Source organism: Trichogramma pretiosum, unplaced genomic scaffold (genome assembly GCF_000599845.2).
Source record: "Trichogramma pretiosum strain Unisexual culture from Peru unplaced genomic scaffold, Tpre_2.0 scaffold154, whole genome shotgun sequence".
NCBI classification, from domain to species: Eukaryota; Metazoa; Arthropoda; class Insecta; order Hymenoptera; family Trichogrammatidae; genus Trichogramma; species Trichogramma pretiosum.
Window position 1 is genome coordinate 25,582 of NW_019641635.1, and position 21,861 is coordinate 47,442.

The window sequence follows — 21,861 nt, forward strand, 5'->3', positions numbered from 1 at the left end:
TGTTTAAGATGTTCAAATTGTTTGTTTTATTGAGGAAGGAAAGCCTTTTTATCTCTGTCTTTACTTATAAGTGACAAAAATGTTCATTTCAACATGCGTTCATATTAGACAAACTCGAACAAAAACACTCCAATAAAAATAAAAGTTGTACAATTTTTTAACAATTTGATTGTTTAAAGTTTTTCGTCTGAGAGTTTCAAGTGTTATAATTTGCAGAAAATCTGCTCGAGTTCGCCTTTTTAAATTTGAAAATTAACAAGCAACTTATAAAGTCAGAAACATCGAAAAATTTTGTGTCCAGGTACATTATTTCAACCAAGTTTTTCTTTTACTTTCGAAACAAAAGCGCAGTGCAATATGATTAATGAATTCACTAATCTGCGTCAAGTAAAAAATGCTACTCCACAATCAAAAATAAGAAAGTCGTGACATTCTTATACAAATTTTTCTGAAAAAAGCATTTTTTTGTTTTACAAATTTTAAAGTCGAAGTTTCATTTTTTATAATATGTAAGTTAAGAGATACGCAGGCTTTCTATAAGTTTAGAATTTTTCGCCAAAATTTCTTTACACTCATTCGTGTAAACACATACTTCTTGTTGAATTTAGAACCACCCTAGACGTTTATTGTTTAAAATTTATTTTCAAGTTGGGTTGGAATTTGAATCATGTTTGCGAACTACGAGCTCGACTTTCAGTATGAGCTCGAAAATCGCAAATTCTTTTGTTCCCATAAATAATATGTTTTACTTATCAATTCAAAAATTTTAACTTTGGATAACAGCATTACATAGAAAGTACAACGAAAAACGCTCATTTTCTTTCTACAGTTGTACCCCGATAAATTCTTTGACAATTTAAAGGTACTTTTCATCAGTCGAGACGGTATAAAGCATAAGGCAATGCATTGCAAATACAATTAATACATCAAGTCGAAATTAATTTTCTAACTTGATAAACGGATGTACAATTTTTCAACGTACTGATGAAACCCACACAATTTTTTTAGAATGTTAAAACGAAATTCTATGGAACCACCGATAATTGAAACTTAACAAATTTACGGAAAAAGAACCAGTTTTTTCTTTCAAATTCCTTATAAGTAGCTGATATTTTTTCTATTTTTTTTTTGTATAATTTTTTTCATTTTTCATCCAATTTCCAAATCATTTGAAACTCTTTTACAAGGTGTGACGGCATGTTCCTTAGCAAGATTGCTAAATGGTTCTGATGAGTTGAACTGTTGTTTTGGGCACACCTTGCAAACGAGTAAGCGATTTAGAAACTGGCGTACATAAAATTACAACGAAAAAGTCGAGTTTGCAACTGTTTCCAGCTACCTTTTCTTTCAGTTTGGATCCCACATGTTCATAGTCAAACTTCAAACAATGCAAATCGACTTTTTCGCGCGTACGATGTAAAAAGAAAACATCGAGTATGTACAGCTCGATATAACCCGTACGTGATGGATGATTTTAACGGCTATCTCGACATATCTGTCGATCAGCTGTAATGTTGCGTATCTAGTCAGAGTGATACGCCGTGCAGGGCCGATGTTGCCCGCAAAACTTTTTTGGCATCGGATAACAAAGCTGTTTGACAATTAAAAATCCGATAAAACGCGGTCTACGCTTGAGACCACGATTTTCATCTCATGCCTGATGTTATCGTACACAAATGACAATCATTTTCGTATCATCATAAGTTGTTGTTGAAACAATAACAGCGACGGCTGAGATAAATAAAACATTATCTCGGCATGAACGATATTTGCATTCAAGTGCGGCTCTAATACGGGTACAAAAGCGTTTTTTTCACACCTCTCATTGACAATTGATCATTATTTGTACAAAATGTTTAGCGAGCTTTTGAGATGCTTCTTTGCAAATGTTAACAATTATTTTTACCGCTTTAAATGGATGACACACTGCACCCGTATTCAAGTCAACAATACAATAATTTCGTTCGCAATTTCAAGTTATTACTAATAATATTTCGCTCAAATACACACAGTCACGCATACTTCATTGGTGTAAATAAAAGAGGAGTGGAAAAAAGAAACGGTTAAATGGATGGGTAAACAGGAAAAAGTTGAGAGGAGATGGAAACTATGCATTTGGTCGGGTTATTCTACAGGAGTACACAGAGGACCCAGGTATAGTCGAAAGATAGGCAAGCATACCGCAGCTCAAGCACACCTCTTATACAATATTTATACAAAATGTCGAAGATCACATTCATTCATTCGCATATTCATAGAAAGTTTTTCACAATTTATCGTTATAAACGTAACACACAACGGTCTTTCGTTTTTGCGCTGTTTGACCTCATTTCGCTCAAATCGTTCACTCAATCGCGATGGTATACACATTTTTAGTTGAAATTTCGGACGCGGAGAAACTGATTTATGCATCGAACTCGACGAAATTTCTCTTTCTCTAAATATTTTTTTTTCAATACGTCAATTTGTATATCAAGTGCGTTTTTTGTTTGTATCGGAGGCTCGGTTTGAGAGTTAGAGAATCATCAAGTTGGATTATAAAGTTTCTCAGTGTTATTTTCATGCTTTTTTCCATCGACGTGCGCTTATTTCGATCGACGGATGAACGGCTCGAAATGAACTTCAATTTTTTTATATTTACTTGTACGTATTATACGACAATATATTATATTTCTATATAATCGGTTCGTTCATTTTTGTTTTGTACACAGTCTTAGGTCCAACGCGTGATTGTTTTTTTTTTCATTCAAGAGTATAAGTGTGTATTGCGTTCGTTAGTTTTGTATATGCATCGTATAATATTAATTATATAATAATAATCGTTAGTAAATTATGTATATATTTACAATAGAGATGCGAATCTTTGCTTTGCGGAACACGATTTCGTCTAAGTTACTGGGAGCAGTCGTTTTCTTTCGTGGTACACCGGGCACGACGTTAATTTTTGGGGTCGCTCTTTTCGCTTTGCGGTACCGTTAGCAAAATTCGTATTCAAGCATTTAAAGTTCATCGTGGTATTCACACTTTCTTCCCTTTTCACATCGAAACACGTTACTATATAATCTGCACATAATGTATATCATTAAATCACAATATCATCATTCGCGTAAGCACGAAGTCATTCCTTGCCGTTCTTCAGTCTATAAATCGCGCAAATATTATATATGTGTAATAAATAGGAAAAAATTATTCATCTTCACCGTTCTTATTTAAAGCCCCTCGACAAAAATCGAGTATCACACGGCGAAAACGATGAAAAACAGAAGAGAAAAAAGTAAATGAACGCCCAGAGAAAAAAGACCATAACATTCAGTATTTTGTACAAGAAAAAGAAGTTAATCGATCGATTTTGGTCGTGAGTAGTTATTATCATGTGGCTCGCTATTATGCACGACTCGCTTCTCTTTCAATAGTTCTTATTTTTTCTCTTACGTTTCTTTTTAAACCTAGGTCACCGTGGCTGGTTTTAGGCTCATGCAATTCATTCTTTTTGCAAACAAATACTTGAATCGATTTTGGTCGGATGAAGTGTCGTTTGAACACTGAATATTTTTTCAAGACCTTTGATTAAATTTTTCTTAGATTAAAATCGTAATTCTGGATTCGGTTAGCTCGTTTGTTTGCTTTTTAACTTTTTCAATTTTCATTATATCGGTTTTGCTATAAAAATGTGTATCTGATCAGCATCAATAGGTCTTGCGTACGTTTAAGCTTAAACCTCGACTGAACCGTTTTCCACCCTATTTTGATAATTTTCAAACGCTATCAGAGAGTTTCTCAAGACCGAATAGAAAGTAGACCAGTCACTTTGACGAAAGAGTTAATATTTCGTTATTTTCTCTTTTCAGCTTTATCACTCGTATTCACGAATTCGTATCGCGTGCTCCAATTTTTGATAAATGATTTTTCCGGTAGGAGCATGTCTTTGAGTAAATTGCAAAATAATAACTGACTGCGTTAATAAATCGGATTAAAAATGTAAGAAAAACTCTAAATTGAACGTTGATTCTAATAGCGCTCGAGCAGAAAATTATACAAAGTTTTGAACGATTAGAAAGCAAATTCGCTGCTTTCAACCACTTTTGCATTCACAAGGAAATGAAATCTTCAAGAAACCAAACTTTATGTATAAATTTACATATTACGCTCGCAATGCCTTTTGATGCTTTTCAGTTCACATTAAATGTTGGTAATTTGATATTGCCCACCAGCCAGATGGTTTATTTTATAAAAATAATTATATAAAACTAGTCGATTTAACAATCTCTGACACTCAATCTCAAGTACCTTAAAAACCCGATAGTAATTGATTCGTATTCATCGAGATTTCTAAAAATTCGGAAAAGTAACGATTACGAGAAGTACATTGATGTTGTGTTTTAGGAAAATATTTTTCAGTAGCTTTTCCAGCAGTGATCAAAATATATATCTCGTTTCTCGTTGTGTAGAACGAAAAATCGATTGAATTTCAGAGTTGTGTTGACAGTATTAAGCAGGCAGAGTCAAGTCACGGTCGGCGATACACGCTATACATATTCCTTCTCCACTCATATATAATTCAGTTTTTTGTTATGCTACAGAGCAAAGTATAGCATAATGAGTTTATGTGGATTGACATTGATTATCGACAATTGATTAATTTCTTTAAAGTCATTCACTCATGCATTGACTGCAAATTTAATTTCATTATAAACTCAAAGTTTAAAGTTTTTAGCATGCACGTTTGTATAATGGGTGTCAGAATAGTATTTTAAATACTATTTGACACTGTACATTAACATTCATGTTTTACTGTATAAGAATTTACAATTAACCGTTCGTTTTTTTCTACTTTCTCTTTATGAATATTGTGGTTGTGTTGTAGTATTTGACGGTGGCTTGACTTTGCACTATAATAGCATATGTACATTTAATTGTATTTATATACAAAGAATGACTCGCACTGGCACTCCAATCACTTCTTTCACTGAGTCTACCAAGTGCAAATGATTATTTTCATGCTCAGTAATACCTTATTTACAAGTAGTAGTTTTCTTTGCTTATTAGACTATACTTATTCTTCATGATTTTGCCTTGCTTTGAAACTACGCAAATTGCCTATTCAAACAATTTGTAATTGGTAGCACTGATAAACAATGTGTTGAAAGTCTTCATCGCCTCACTTCAATAAACACATGTTTATCGTTTTCAATAAACCATCAGACTTAAGTAACACAAAATGTTTTATACCCCACTTTGAGAAAGTTTGTTGAGGTATGCTTTCAGTCACACTCCAAAGTTTTTTTTAGTTTTTTGGGCACAATCACTTAAAACACTTCATGCAGCTTCGAGTGATTATGAAATTTGGATATTGATGAAGTTGTAGAACTACTTGGACACATTACCCTCCTCTAAAATACTATTATCTTCAGGTCTTGCAACATATAAGCAAGGATCAATAACTTTTGGAATCGGCTTGATTTCAGTTCCAAGCTCTTGTTCAATGCGATGCAAATTGAAACGATCCTCATAGGTGATTAGATTGATTGCTATTCCCAAGTGACCGAACCTTCCTGAACGACCAATGCGATGCAGATATGTTTCAGCCATTTTTGGGAAGTCAAAGTTAATCACAACATTGACAGCTTGAACATCAATACCACGCGTGAACAAATCACTGCAAACCTGTAAAATATTATTTAATGAGCATAAGCAAAAATTTTTCAACATCTCTTTATATTTAATTTTTCAATAGCTGTATTCATGTATTTAGTATTTTAATTTTGACTGATTCAAACTGTAGATGTTAAACTTATAAATTTATACAATGAAAACAATTCACATTGACTTTTTTTTTAATTAAACAAAAATAAATTAATCTTACCAGATTTCGGCAAAGTCCTGCACGGAAGTCATGAAATACGCGATTCCTGTGCGCTTGCGCCATTTTCGCGTGAATATAATAACAGCAATATCCCAAATCCGTTATCTTCTTTGCTAATAATTCAACGCGCTGCGTTGTATTACAGAAGATTATGCTCTGGTTGATTTGTAGCTGAAAATAATATTAACAATGATAATAAATTTAAGTTTTACTAGATTAATACCAACAATGTTGAATAAATTTTATTATTTGGTCAAGTACCTTGGAGAATAGCGTGTTCAGGCAATGGACTTTTTGACGTTCCTGCACAAAAGCATAGTATTGTGTTACACCTTTCAATGTTAACTCTTCCATAAGATTAATTTCGTATGGATCTTTCAAGTGTTTTTCCATGAACTGCTTGACCGTTAGAGGGAAAGTTGCTGAATATAACAAAATTTGACGTTCTTGTGGTAATCTGGAATAGAAAAATATTTCATATTATTTCATTTATTTTCATTGTAATTTAGAATTAGTATAAAAGTCTTTACCTAGAAATAACGTGATCCAACATTCCTTTGAAATCTTGTGACAGAAGTTTGTCAGCCTCATCAAGAACCAAAATCTTACAGTATTCCATGTTAGCAACATTTTTATCCATGAGATCAAGAATTCTTCCTGGTGTTGCAATAATAACTTGCACTTTCTGATAAATTCTCATGATATCATCGCGCAAGTTAGTTCCACCAGTGGTAACCATGACTTTCACATCCATATGTTTTGCTAGTTCAATCAAGATTTGTGACGTTTGCAATGCCAACTCTCTAGTAGGTACAATAATTAAAGCCTGAATAACATCTCTCTTGGGATCAACCTATGAACAAAAGACAGGAAAAAACACATTTTAGAATATGAAAAATATTTCTGCATAAAATTTCAATTTGTTAACATTCCATTAACACTAACTTGTTCTAGTACAGGGATTGAGTAAGCTCCAGTTTTACCAGTTCCATTTTTAGCACGAGCCAAAACATCTTTACCAGAAAGAGCAATTGGAATACTCGCTTCTTGAATTGGCGAAGGCTTCTCCCATCCTTTTTCAAAAATCCCCATGAGAAGTTCACGTTTCAGACAAAACTCATCAAATTCATTTCCTCTTGTATCTGTTACATCCTGTTTAAAAAAACAAACCAAAAAAACAATTTAATCATACAATGTTTAATTTTTAATTTGCTATGCTCAAGTAAATGTTATAAAATTTTGTTTATACTCACACTAGTCTTAATACGTTTGTCTTTTGGTGGAATTTTTAGTTTGGCCTTCCAACCAACATCATCTAATTTTTCCATATCTGCTTTCAAAGCAAGACTAGAGTTTAAAACATGGTTAGAATTCATAACTGTTTCGGTCATCATCGTGAAACAAACACAGAGTCTTTACTTCTATAACAGAGAAGAATTTTTTCACAATGAAAATCCTATAATCAAATAACACGATTAAATGTACTATTAAATGTACTATTGAATGTACTATTACATGTATTATTGAAAATGAAAAAAGTAAAAAAATCAAAAATCCAGTACTTTTTTATTATAACGATAAAGCAACACGTGTGTATTTGAATAAGATTTTAATTTGTAAAGTATGCGGTGTTAGATGAATGTACAAATTGATTAGGGGCAAAGTTGAAGAACCTCCAGCGAGAAAACAAAACAAGAATGTCCCTGAGCAACTTTGAATTCTTAGATTCTCAAGCATTTACATGTTTATATCAGCGAGATAAACATGGCTTTGCGCTACTAATGCTGCTCTCGTACAATTGAGACATCCAATAATCCTCAGATAATATTATGATCATTGAATTCTCTTGGACTTCATTAAACTCGATTTCCAATGTACAGAATAAAATATTCCCAAGTTTGAAAAATTTTCATCGCAAGCGGTACTCGTCAGCCCCGTAAAAGTGAATCGAAACGAAAAATATTTAAAGGACCGAAAAATCCGAGATGTGCAAAATTTGCCGCTCCATATGTTGTTGCACACAAGCGTAAATTACGCGTCATCATCGCACGAATACTCGTATACAGCTTATCTGCCCGAGAGAGCGAGAGACTCTATGTTGGAAGCATGTATCTATAGAGCAGGCAAGAAATTCGCGAAGAGCCGCGCGTGTAATTGAATATATTTTTATGTTACCCCGAAGTTTTTCGTCGCGTATTAAATAACTTTCGAGAGTGCGCGAGCGGACAGTAGCCAAACACGCCGCGTTCGGAGTTTTGTGTTTATACGTGAGAGAGAGAGAGGTAGGAAGAGAGCAAAGATAAAGCCGAGAGACAATATACAATCGTAATCGTCGTCGGTCGAGGGGATATTTCATTCGTGTGCAACGCAAAGAATCCGTGCAATGATATCTTGTGCGCGCATAAACTTATGCACACATACACAGAGACAGACAGACAGGCATGCACACGTACTAACACATACAGAGAGAAGCTAGAGGTCTGTACACAGATAGATATCGCGCAATGCAGAATCGGGACTCGTTTGCTTGAATTTCATCACACGCTTTGCTTCTTTTCGCATACACACACGGAGATAGACTCGAGTATTAAGCAGGCTCATCATCATCGCAGACGTACCATGATATACACGCCACGACAGACAAACACACACACACAAGAGAGACTTACCGTCCGCGAGTTTATTGTGCCTGGCTGCGTGTCTCTCCGATGCGTACATGTATGTGTGTGTGCGCGAAAGTATATAGCGAGAATTGTAACGGGTATACCGCAGCGAGATTGTTGTGAGTTTAATTTGAATCCACGTTCGAGAACAAGCGAGAAAAAACTGTTTTGCAAAATTGAACGCGAGATAATTGATAAACCGAGCTTATCGTGGGGTAAATTCAAAATAAAAAGATCAATAAAGCAAGACATTCCGAAAATTGAATCGTGGAATCACGCACAGCTTACAGAACGAGCGAGGGGAACGAGAAAAAATACCAACACGTACGAGTTAATAATGAAAATGTTGTGTTTTTTATGAATGAAATTAGTTAGAGAGAAACAGAGAATTATTTTTTATCATTACCTCGTGGACAGAATGAGTAAATCAACCCAAGTGGTGCGTCGCGCGGTGGAGATGGAGAGAGAGATGGATGGATGGTTTTATATATAGGCGGATATACAATCAGCGTATATAGAGAGAGAGAAGGCCGTGTAAGCGGGATATCTCGGGAAAACTCTTTTTGGCTCTGGGGCTGCGGCTGTTGCTACTGCACGTATCAGCGACAAAACTGAGACTGACTCTCGCGCTCGGCGCAGCGCTATAAGCGGGGAAATCGTAGTAGCTGCTGCTGCTGCTGCTCTCGGCGGCCGCCTCCTCTACCCCTCTGTATCTTATCTCGCCGCGACCGATCGAGAGACGTCGAATAGACACGAAAATTCGGAGCTCTCGATTTTGCGCCTCTTTGTGCGAGGAACGTATGCCGTGGTGCGGCCGATCGAGAATCGATCGATCGATATGTATCTATCTATATTTCCCGAGAGCGTGCGCGAGGCGACAAGCCAACTGTAGTCAGTTGCTTATTAGGCGTGTAAATGTGTGAGTGAGGCAGCACACGGCAGCATTGCCGAGAAAGAGAGAGAGAGACGGAATTTTGCGTAGAATTCGCGATCAAAATGGCGGCTTGGCTGTGCGCTGCTGCTGCTGCTGGCATAGCCGCAATGTCAAGCTTGCTGCTGCTGCTGCTGTCTCTCTGTACGCGACTCAAAACGCCAAACTACATACATACATATGCATACAGACACAAAGTTATCTACGTGTTAGAGGCTACACACGGACACAGTCGGTACACACGGACGAGAGAGACGTGTGCGGTGGTGCGGCCGTGCGATCGCAGTTCTTGGTTCTTTGCCCCTCTACTACCATTTTATAACGCACATACACATACATAGATATATGAAATCAACGGGCCAGGGCTCTCTACGTATATACCGCCCCTTAATATCGTCGGTCGACTTCTCGCGAGGCTTTTTCCTCGAGAGTTTGCGAACACAAACACGAGCGTCTTTTCTCGATGCTATCCACGAGCCACTCTGAAAGAGAGAGAAAGAGAGAGAAAGAGAGAGAGAGAGAGAGAGAGAAGGAAAACGGCGAAACGCGACCGATGACTCCTCGAATCCGACGACGATGATGCTCCCGAGCGCGTTGATTACGATGTTCGAATGTATGTTGCTACGAGGAGGATTAATAAAGAAATATGCGTAACAGGATGGACGAGATACGACACAGGGGGGTGATCCGTTTCCACACACAAAGCCAATATATGCCCAACTCCAACTTTTATAACCTTTAAATACCTGCGCGAGATGCGAAGCTTTTGCCGAGAGTATAGTCTCCTTAGCCGTAGTGGAAGCGCGCTCGAGACGACGATGCTTCTCTTTATCCTCGTGCGTGGGCTGGGGGGCTCGTCTGCTTGGTGCGAGGTTGACTTCTCGTCGTCGACAGCGCAAAAGCTCGGATGCGCTCAATGATATACAATCACACTCGTCGGCGCGGGGTCGTCGTAATATCCTTTGTTATAACACGACGAGATAGAGAGAGAGAGATCTCGGATCGAAGCTTTTTCGCAGCTCTGCGCGCGTTATCAATGTCGCGTATTATATGTTGTATCAACGAGAGAGAGAAGATTTTCGAGACAATATCGGAGAAGTATCATGTACTTTTGGGATAACAGTATATAGGCAGTAGGCACTCGGTTAAACGAGACTGTATATGCGTGCGATGCTATATAGTACGGGCAGCAGCAGTAAGCGCTCAACTCGAGCTATTGCCGGATTGGACACTTGGCCGACTCGATGATCGGAGCGCACACACACACACGCACACTCGGTTGCTGACTTCTCGCGTGTTGGATATTCGCTATATACATGTAATATACACATATGCAATGTATAATGTTGTTGGTGGCCAACGTGCAACATCGAGCGCTACCAACTCCGAAGCGGCTGATCGCGAAAGTATACAAACCAGCCACGGACGTTTAGTATCCTCTACATGCTAAAGCTACGTTGTATACGTATGATGTTCGCCATTGATGGATTTTCGCAATTGCACGGCACACAGCACGGAGTATGCGAATTTTGTAGCCGATCGGAGTCTTTCCCTGTGGCGCTGTTGTACGAATGCGCGGCTCCGATAACTGCTGCTGCACCTATATGCAATATCTCGTTGCACCTCGCGATTTGCTGAATCAGCATTTTGATTTTTGCGCTTTGGAGTCGGAGGGGCACCATATAATATACACATAAGTTGCGATATCTGCACGAGGAAAAAACCGCACGAGTCGTGCAACCGTTGCGAGACTCGTAATCTCTCTTGATAATGGATGATGCACTTGTATAGCTACACAAAGCGAAGAATGGATTTAATTGTTTTTGTTTACGTTATTTTTAGCACTCGAAAAATATTTAAAGAATACATCTTTACTTAATTCAATACGTAACACAATTATCTTTTTATTCCCAAAACACTGCTTGCGTTCCTGGATGGATTGACGTATTCGAATTTGAATTCAAAATTTTTACAGTTTGTGTTTCATCTTGATTTTCTCTAATACTTGAGAGAAACCAGAATCGATGTAAAAAATATAAACTTTCAAATAAGTTTTCTCGGATTTCCTTCTGAATATTTTTTGGGGGGCTCGGCATTGATCTAAAAAAGCCAAAATATAAATTTTTCTACGAAGCTCGTTAGAAACATAGTTATTTTTGTCTCGAGAAAATTTAAAGATTGACAAACTATTCAAAAATATTTTTTTCGAATAATAAATGAATTATAAAGCGTTTTAGAAATTATAACACTTTTCATTAATCATAGCTGACTCATAACATTAATTTGTTATTGTTTTTCAATGACGTTATACATTTCACGTCAAATAAAATTAGTTTATAAGAGATACACGATAGGTACGTGAATGGTAGAATTTATGGTCGAAAAATCATTTGACTAACTTCTGCGATACGGCGATTGGTGAATTGAGCGCGAATTACTTCCCTACGTCGCGAAATCAAAAATGTCGTAGAACACGCGTAATAGGATTATTTTAGCATGCTAGCACGCTAGATTAAATTGTCTTATCATTTTGAAGTCCAAGTTATAAGATGAAACACATAATTATATTCGTTTGTCAAACCGACTTATTTGACATGATGATGATTTCTCACGGAAAATACATGGTTTATAATTGATAATAATTTACAATTACAATTTTTTTAATAATGCATTGATTGATTTATTTTTTAAGTTTTTTTGTCTAATTTATACATATTGTATTATCACAGCTTATTACTATGTTTTCTTGGCGATTTTTCGTGTACACTCATAATCTGTTGCATTTTATAGAATTGTAGATTCGATAGGACAACATAAAACTTGTTGCGACACTTCAATCATTTAGGCAACAGTAAAAAAATGACCAGATAAAAATAAAGTTTTGCACTATACATATTTTTCGGATATTCAGAGTCGATTAAAACTTATCGGTATGGAAGGTAAGAAACTTGATTTCAATAGCTACTACCTGACACATTGTTCATCAAAATTGAAATCATTCATCTCATTTTTTAAATAGCAAAGGTAAAAAATGAAATTTTCGAAAAAGTTATCTTTGGATTAATTGCTAAACTAGCAATTACAACTCAGAAACGCTAATATTCGTACACGATAAAATGAAACTACCCATCGTAATTATATTGAGCACAAGTATTACCTCATATTTACTTATACAATAAACATATTATGTAAAAAAACACAAAGTTATAATCTAATTCAACTTTCCTTTACGATGATATATACAAGAAAATAATTATATTCTAACTGAGTATTCGATATTAAAAGACATCGGTTTTTTATTGCAGTAATATTTCAAGATGCACTACTACTTTCCGAGAAATTTGAAAAACCGAAAATCTATTGAAACATGTACTCCCATCTTCTACACTCTGATTCATGAATGACAAAATGGATTTATGGGACATGATTCCATTAAGAAAAATTAAAAATACATGCAGGTTTTCATGTAAAATTTATCAAAAGCTTGAATTGTAGAGAGAATAATCAGAGTTGAAAAGACAGTCGCCACTATTTCATATTTCAATGATAATCTTACTTTTCATCTTGAAATATTTTGAACTTGAGAGTTACAGAGCTTTTCATCTTATTCTCTAATGTCTAGACATATAATGTAAGATTATTTTTAAGTAAAATGAATTTTATATTTTTTTTATAACTTGCTTCAGTTTTTCTACATGAATATCAGATGTGATATAACATGTATTTCTTTTCTTTAATAAATGAATTAATGATAATTTATGTACGAGCAAGTTTTCTAAGTATGAAAAATCATCAATTTGGCTTCTTCTTAAATTTTAGATTCTCAACACATTGACTCGAAATTTTTCATATAATTTAGAAATGATCAAAAATATTGTACACATTAATCAACAAAATAAAAATTAATTGCTCTTCGAACTCATTGAACGTTATAATATCAACGTTTTGTATCATTCATTTCATGATATATCTTTTCACAAGTAACAAAAATATTAAACAACATCGTAGTTGTAAACAGTCACAAATAAAAAGTTAAAAGTAATACACGTGTACTTTAAAATATTAATCCTCCTAATTTTTCACCAATATAATCCGAGTAAATGAAACTTTTTCATTAAAATAAAACAAATGGTCATAAAAATATCAGTTCTGATTGTTCCATAAAAACTCAAGTAATCGAAGAACAAGGTTCGATTTATTTAAAGGAATCTTCCAATTTCGTAAAATTCACGCTTAAAACAAAAAGTAAAATAGCAAAACTAATTATAAAAAACTTGTTTTTTTTTTTATAATTATACCTTATGCAGTTTTCACTTTGTTACGTCTACAGAAACAGTGCGACTGATGGTCGAGACGTGAGAACTAGTGTTTATTTCTGCACTTACGATGTTGAGGGACGATATTTTAGCTCGTTGATACGCAACAACTGTATTGATACTCAGGCATCTAGATTGGGATAGAAAGAATAAACGTTAGGGGCTGTAAATAAATAAAATTATGGTATACTATCGTTGATGAAAAATATCGTACTTGATGCAGACGTAAATAACGAGTGTTGCCGATGCAGCAGCGAGCGTACGTATGAGCGAATCTTGGTAAATTTGAATCGTGATCCACGCGCCGGCGGCCGCTGCACCCATCGTAATCACGAGGGCTAAATTTCGAATCAATTGTCGAGGTGTCAGGCTCTTCTGCCAGTCCAAACGACTCGAGTGCTCCACGTTGTACGGAGTGTTGCAAACTTTGCACTTCAGACTGTCGGGATTCGTAGAGCTCTGCGAGAGAAGAGTAAATGAAATTTCGGTAAACAGTTTTCTGAATCGAATTTAGGGCACGTATGTGCGTACCTCGACGAGCCATCTACGCAGACAATGATGATGCACCGCGCTCACGTCCCCTCTGCATTGACACGGTTGTATCAGCGAGCCAGCATCCTGTCTCTCGTTGTCGTAACAGATCCAGCAGTCTCTGCTGCTCACGGATGCGTTGTCGGTCAATAGTTTCGACTCGAGCTGAGATTTGTCTTGTAATTCGACTTCTTTTGGCTTCGGTTGGTCCAAGTCGATTTTCTTCAGAATGCGCTTGGGATTCAGAACCCAAGATTGTTCGGGGCTGAAAAAAGCGAAAAATGTATCAATTTCTCTAGGAAAAACAACGTATTTAAATGTACTCAACGCACCTCATGCAGTTCCACAGGGCGCACGGGAACCACAAGGCCACGCCAACTTCGATCAGACGGAAGACGAGGTCGTGCACATTTCTGCTGTTCAGTGGTACTCTGTGGGATACATTAAAATAAAAAAAAATTACTTCCTCGATCTATTAACGATACGATAAATTCAACGATTTCGTAAACTGACTTGGTCTTCCAGAACTCGCTGAGAGTCTCGCTGAACAGAAAGCCGACGACGATGAACAGCATGATCGCCTGGGCCAGCATGCCCACGCGCGACTGGTGCAGCTGCGACGGGTTCACCTGCTGCTGCATCGACTCGGACCACGAGCTGGGCAGGGGCTCGAAGAGCTTGGCCGTGACGGGCTCCTCCTCGGGTGAGTTCGGATCCTCGGAGGTGCGCTTGTTCATGACGATGGAGCCGACTTGATGATCGTTCAGGAATCCACCGCGAACCTTGAAGTAGACCTCGATTCCGTAGATGAGGAAAAACACGACGACGATGAAGAGTAGGACTGCGTAACAGCCATTGAATATGTGCGTATAGAAGCTCCTCTGCAAAAGTTATGATTTAAAATTAATTCAATGAGATACATGGCGAAGGTTTTCTAAAAAAAACAATCATCGTCAACCCACCTTCTCCTCCTCATCGTAAACAGTCGAAGTGATGAACTCTAGCAAGAGTAGGGAATAATTGATGAAGTTGAATACGCCGAAGGCGAGAAACGACTTGGACAGAAATGACGGCTTGTCGGTCTGCATCCTCAAATGGAAAGCCTCGGCCCAGTAGCAGACGATGAGCGAGGCGCTGCTCAGCACCAGCACGTAGAACGCCGATGCCAGGGCCTTGGACCAGCCCTCGTTGAAGCTCTCGGGCGCCGTGTAGACAGCCCCCCTCACCAGGGTGGCGAGGAAGGTCGTGAAGTAGAGTAGCTTCTGGATGGTGATGCGACAGGCGCGCAGGAAGGTGGGGGCCTTCATGCGCTGCCACTCGGCGATGATGCTCATGACGAGCTGCACGAGGCAGACGAACGCCACGATGAAGAAGGTCGTGGCGAAGGCCACGAAGTAGGACAGATTCGGCACGTGACATTCCGTCCCGTCGAATTGAATCTGCGAATGACGTATAATTGATAGTGATTTTTTCCGTAAGCCTTAGCCTTAAGAATCTATATCGTGTGTTTACGAGAGGCGTGACATTGTAATGTAATCGTAAAACGATCTAACTCGGTCAATCGAGCACAATGTAATAATCCTCGAATTACGCCAACTTTCTTATTATCTGACGCGGGGCATTTCAACTACAATACTTTTTAACGATTAAGATCGATATTTTTATCGTCTATAAATTGGCGTGCTTCGTCGTCGCGCAACTGACAAGCCACCACAGATATATAGTATAGTACTTTATTTTCCCGCTATATTTATTTTTTCTCGCACCGCCACGTAATAGTCCAAACAAATGTGTGCGCTGTGTTTTCTCGAACGCTCTCCACTTTCTCCTCTATCTGTCTCTCTACGCACAAACGAGAGATAACAACGCGGAGAGGAAAGAACAAGATATATATTTATAATAACGAGCATTTGCTGCTTCATTTATTTATTTATTTATATGGCGATTAATTATACCTCGCAGAGGCAGGTACCGTTGTGGCACTCGCCGTGGCCGGAGCAATTGTCCTCGCCGCAAGTGTTGTTGTCCCAGGCCATCATGCCGAACTTAACCAGCAGTGACAGTGGATTCTGCGTGCTCAGGGCGATCATTTGGTCCATGGTGACGTCTCGCGCCCGTTATCCGATGGACCGCTATTGGCGCGCAGTCCTCTGTGAATAAACAAAAAAGAAACGATATTAAGAATTTTAAACGTGGTTGTATCGATCACCCTCGACTCTCGACCTACAAGAAAATCGTCATTTTGGTTTAACGACTCCGAAAATCCAATGCGATCGTAGTTATATATTCGAGGGCCTGTATGGCGACCCGCTCGCTCGGCTAGTCGTAAAAAAACTAAAATATACGCATAGACCAATAGTTTTATACATAGTCTCTGTGCCTATACATTGTACCGTGTCATGTGTGTTTTGACGAATCGGCGCGCGCGTGAGACCGATCGTACACATGAGTGAATTAACATACAATGTTTCGAACGACGAGAGCCCCGCGCGCGATCTATATATATGTAGTGTAGTGCTGCTCAAGTTTGTGACTGGCATTATATTATATAGCAGTCTCTCCGAGCATCGCAATTCGCGAAGCTCTAGGTTCAAGGTAGACGTCTAACTATACATGAGTCATACGCGTGGCCGCCGCCTCCTCCTCCTTCTCCGTCTCGCAATGCCTTTATAACGGACAGGCGTAACGATCCTATGCTACATTATCTGCTGCTATAATTCGGGGTAATTAGACCTATGCGAAAAATTATATTGAATGGATGAACCATGTATGCGGCTATAGCCGCGAACAACGAAAAAATTCTTGTGCAAATGATTTCGATGAATTGCGAGAGAGATGAATAATTACTTGCGTAGGTCAGGAAATTAAACTGTATGAATATACTGTGAGAGAGAGAGACAACGTCGTTTAAATAACAAGTCCTTATTAACGTGTGGGCAGCAAGGTACGCACGTGATCGAATGCTAAGTGGGTATTTTTTTTTATTCTAGGTCGTGTAAAAAAAAAACAAAATATTAGGAGTCTTCTTGAAAAATTTGCGTATACATCGGGGGGCATGACGATACGCGAGAAATTGTTGCGTTATGGCATAGAATCAATGTGTGCAAAAGTATATAGCTCGTGTTTGTTTTGCCCGGAAGACTTTCGTGCGTATCGACACGCTCAATTTCGACTTTAATGAACACAATCGTCACCTTTCAATTTGCATTTTAAACGACACACAATCCGATGCACACACACACGAGCAGCTCTGGATAAATTAATCGCGAGGCACGTTTTGTACTCTACTTTCTAACTGGCGTATGACTAAAGTTCGAGCTTTGTTGTATGCCTTCTGATAATCGTATGCTTTATTACTTGATTAGGTGCAATTAAAGTGTACAACTACTCTAATTTCCGATTGATTTTCAAAGTTTTTTACTCTTTTCTTTTTTATGTAACTATCGCATATATATATGGATCGACTAGGCATTTTTTAAAATTAGCTTCGTGATGCAAATGTGAGATTTATTAGAAATCAAGGTACACTTTTACAATCAACCTTGAACCTATTGTTTATTACCGAGTAGTCCTTCGTGAAGTATTGTCAAAGAAATAAGAAACGAAGGAATAAGTTGAATAAAAAAACAGAATGACGAATAAAATAATTTTGTTAGAAAACTACGCAAACAAAGAAATATTTTATTATAAAAAAATGAGTCATTCATTTAGCACTTGATACCATCTGTCCGCTGCAAGAAACCATAAATGCAGCGAAGTAAGGGCGATGCCCGTGCCTATCGCGTGTGATATTGTTATTATTGTCGTGTATACTATTCACGCAAACGACCCGTACTAAACTAAATTTATTTTTCTGCTCATTACAGAATTGAATTACACTTAGCGAACATAAACTCAGTGTCAAATAATTCGGTATGGAGCAGAATATTTCGATCCAACGTAATGGGAGTCGTTTTTTGTGTCAAGTTTCTCGACAACAATGACAATAGTACACAGGCTTGCATAGGCAGATAGGCCACTGCTTCGTTAGTTTAATATTTTCTGCTCTGTTCTAAATTAATTGATATCTAGGAAACTTCACACCGAGGGCTTTTTTTTGCCTTGATACTCGGATCAAATTTTTGGTAAAACCTATTCGTAAAATTAACGCACGTGAGAATTTAGATGATCTTCTTCGTTCGTTCGATCGTTGCGGATATTATATATAGAATAACGAAATGAAGACATTTCTTCAGCTTCATACAAAAAAATTTAATCGAAATTTCAAAAAACATGTATAAGAATTTCTGCTTTAACATCACAGTACTTCAGAATTTCTTCAAATGAATAATAAACTCAATTCGATTTAAAAAAATTACTTTTCATCATTAATTGTTAATAAATAAAATTCATAAAACTTACTCTAGCAGAGTGCGAAATTGCGACTTGTGTAATTTTGTTAACTTTATATTATCTACATAATTGATCATTTAGTAGGAATTTTGTAGATCAATTGATCAAAGTGCCTTGCGCTTAGGTCAGCATGCTTGTTAAAATTAAGTTGATAAAAATGACGAAAACCATGATAACCTATCTTATCTCATTCCTAAAAATTAAACCAATTTTTCTTTTGATTTCAAGTAGGTTCTTACTTTCAAAGTATGCCAAAATGAGTAATATGAAATAATATTTTCAAATCCTGTTAACAGAGTTTTTTCTCTAAATAAGAAAGTAAAATACAATACTAAAAACTCAAAAAATGCTTTAGAATTTCCATAATTATTTAAACTTCAAATAGCCGAGTAATGGATTCAGTCTTCTGAGAATGCAATAGTATCACAATTTTAGAACAAACTTGCTAAGTAAATACATGATTTGAGCAAGTTTATGAATTTAAGTGGATATAAATAATTTTTTCTCAAATTGTTACTCAATCGTAAGCTCCTAGAGTGTCATGCCTTTAGACAGCAAAGACTTGGTCTTGGTTTAATCTTTGATGAAATAAAAAGAAATGTTTGCATTAAATGTAATAAATCATAAATTTAGAGAAGGGAATTAAAAGAAAATTTTTATACAGACTAATAAGGTAATGAAATATCAAAAGTAAATGATATTTCCTATAAGTGTATAATTATTCTTCCTAAACTTTAGACAACATGATAATTACAATCTAAACAATAAGTGTCATGAAAAACGAATAAATATTTGAATACTGCAAATAAAAAGAATTGATAAAATCAAAAAATGTTGTTTGTACCTCGTTCATAGCTATCATGTGACTCAAAAAAAGTGTAACCGTTACAAACAAGAATATTAAACTCAATCAATCAAATGACCAATGCTAGTCAATATTTTAAATTTATCACTGTCAAATGCCAAAGAGTAAAATGACGACCGTCTGTGCAATAGAAAAACTGCTGTGCCAGTTGCAGAAGTATGCATTAATTAATTCTCATGACAACACCAAGAGAAGATAAAAGAAGAAGAAGAAGACACATAAATATTTCGACAAGATTAAATGCATAACGGATAAAATGAATGAACAAAAAAAGCGCATATGTCGTTTTTATCTATATAGGTAGTACATCGACCTAAACGTAATATCGACTCACCCATGTCTCGTGTCTGTATAAGTGTGCGTATCGATTCGTTAGTGCATGCACTGCAAGTGCATCCGTACTCATCATATCGCGCAACAAAGTTAATTCTCTCTAGCGAAGGAGCACACACTACATATTATAGCAAAGTATATACACACACACGATGTAAGGTCTAAAAAATTTTGATCAGCAGTTTTACGTAATGTTCTCGCGATGCTTTACGTTATTCGTTATAGAGTCGAATAAACTTGCGCGAAACGTACCGACGTCTGCGTTATACTCATAATAATAGTCCGCGAATAGTCCAAAATAACATGCAGCCACGAGAGTGAGAGAGAGAGAAACGAGACCAAATGTCGAACGCTGTATTTTATACGTATAAATTTGGGGAGAATTTTTTTGTCCGAAATAAAAGGTGCGTACTTGGGAATGTCCAAACACGGCTCAGTGTATCTACGTGAGAGACGACGACGATGATTTAAAAAAGTGATATGACAAGCTTTTTTACCTGGTGCGTGGCCTTCCAATGCTAAATACGTCAACGATGTCCCGCACTGACACTGTTCCTTTCATTCATTTATCTCCTCCTCTGGCATGAAAAAAAACACACACGCACACTTGGAGAGCAGAGCAGAGCAGCAGCTGCTCTGCTGCCTCTCATATACGCAGTTTTCCCCGATCCTATGCACTTGTGTTTGTCTATATATTTTTAGGTATATATACGCGACAACGACGACGATGATGAAAGTGAATTCGAGATGTCTGTGTTGTGTACCCTTCGGGTACGAGTGCACCGAGAGCTATCTGCTGCTGCTGTTTTCCCGAGAGCTTTAATAATATGTCACGGCACTCGGAGCGTCAATGCAACTTGCAACTCGACACTGATAAAAGGCAAATAGATGCACTCGCGCACAGATATATATACAGACTCGGTCCTGCAGAGCACAGACGCAGAGACGATGTATATAGCGCGAAAGACGCGCGCGGTGTATTTTCGTTCTGCGTTCACATTAGTCACATTATTATATATATACACAACGCGAGCAGTGCCAGAGATATGACATCCGCCACTATGTACTGTAACGCTGGCGCGAATGCACCGATGCAAGATCGTGCACAAGACTAGCTATATGCTGTATTACTGCGAGAGAGTTGAGCTGGCTCGAGCAGCAGCAGCAGCAGCAGCGCCGAGCGACGCCAGTGTTTTTTGCACCAACACTTCGTTGCGAAACGTGTATGGGCATGCATCGTATCTTTTGTCTGTAAAATCGAAGCTTGCGTGTGTTGGTAGCGACGCAGACAATGCTTTCTCGGCGCACGGCCGAAAAGACTCGATCTTTCACTGCTTGGCAAATGGCATGTGAGGCAGCTGTGGTGGCGACAGCTGCCGTTGCGAATTGAGAATTTCTATATTTGCCAACGGTCATCGCGCGGTCTTCCTTATCGACATTTGCACTGTGGCCAACTTGATTATCGGAATTCCGATTCACCAATGTTTTCAAATACAAGATCAATAAAGTAAAGTACTCTTGTAGGTAGTTTTTTATTATAATTGACGTACAATGACACTTGGCTATTTTTTTTTACTGTTCATAAATAATATAATAAACCTTATAATTTGGGTCTGACTCCAAAATTCTTTTTTTTTTCTCATTTTGGAAAGGTTCAATCTCCATTTGCGATTGAACTGTTATTAGCTGTGATAATAATGAAATCAAATATATTCCAACAACTATTCAGGCAAACAGACATTTCTCAATGATAAAAACACTAACAAGGAGAGCCTTTAATCTTTGGGTCACAGATCCTTACCAAACTTGTTTGGGGGTCTTCTTGTACATAATAATAAAGCCCCCTATAGTTACTTTATTCCAATGGGCCCTGGAAACCATTATAAAGCACCATGAAGTATATAATATAATGAAATGTATAAAATACCATATATATTAGAGTATAAGGGTATCAGGTTTACACAGTC

General features: G+C 37.3%; 2 protein-coding genes across 8 annotated transcripts; both read right to left on the reverse strand.

The window, feature by feature from the left end:
* Positions 1-2: 2 nt before the first annotated feature.
* On the reverse strand, positions 3-10,687 carry LOC106649439 (putative ATP-dependent RNA helicase me31b). Of its 5 annotated transcripts, none has more exons than XM_014366858.2 (7): positions 10,204-10,687; positions 7,117-7,210; positions 6,809-7,015; positions 6,394-6,716; positions 6,125-6,320; positions 5,864-6,034; positions 3-5,664 (listed from the first exon to the last, which is right to left on the reverse strand). In XM_014366858.2, exons 2-7 carry the CDS (start codon positions 7,189-7,191, stop codon positions 5,368-5,370), a joined length of 1,269 nt encoding a protein of 422 aa, XP_014222344.1. In that variant the 5' UTR covers positions 7,192-7,210; positions 10,204-10,687; the 3' UTR covers positions 3-5,367. The 5 variants fall into 5 exon arrangements, with proteins under 5 accessions (XP_014222344.1, XP_014222341.1, XP_014222343.1 ...); XM_014366855.2 differs by having other exon boundaries at positions 7,117-7,284; positions 10,204-10,686; XM_014366857.2 differs by lacking the exon at positions 10,204-10,687 and adding an exon at positions 8,933-9,224.
* Positions 10,688-12,112: 1,425 nt separating this feature from the next.
* Positions 12,113-21,183, reverse strand: LOC106649376. Of its 3 annotated transcripts, none has more exons than XM_014366745.2 (8): positions 20,392-21,183; positions 16,260-16,454; positions 15,267-15,743; positions 14,818-15,185; positions 14,637-14,735; positions 14,305-14,569; positions 13,988-14,232; positions 12,113-13,903 (listed from the first exon to the last, which is right to left on the reverse strand). In XM_014366745.2, exons 2-8 carry the CDS (start codon positions 16,401-16,403, stop codon positions 13,768-13,770), a joined length of 1,734 nt encoding a protein of 577 aa, XP_014222231.1. In that variant the 5' UTR covers positions 16,404-16,454; positions 20,392-21,183; the 3' UTR covers positions 12,113-13,767. The 3 variants fall into 3 exon arrangements, with proteins under 3 accessions (XP_014222231.1, XP_023315120.1, XP_014222232.1); XM_023459352.1 differs by lacking the exon at positions 20,392-21,183 and adding an exon at positions 17,499-17,600; XM_014366746.2 differs by lacking the exon at positions 20,392-21,183 and adding an exon at positions 16,532-16,734.
* Between the last annotated feature and the right edge of the window lie 678 nt (positions 21,184-21,861).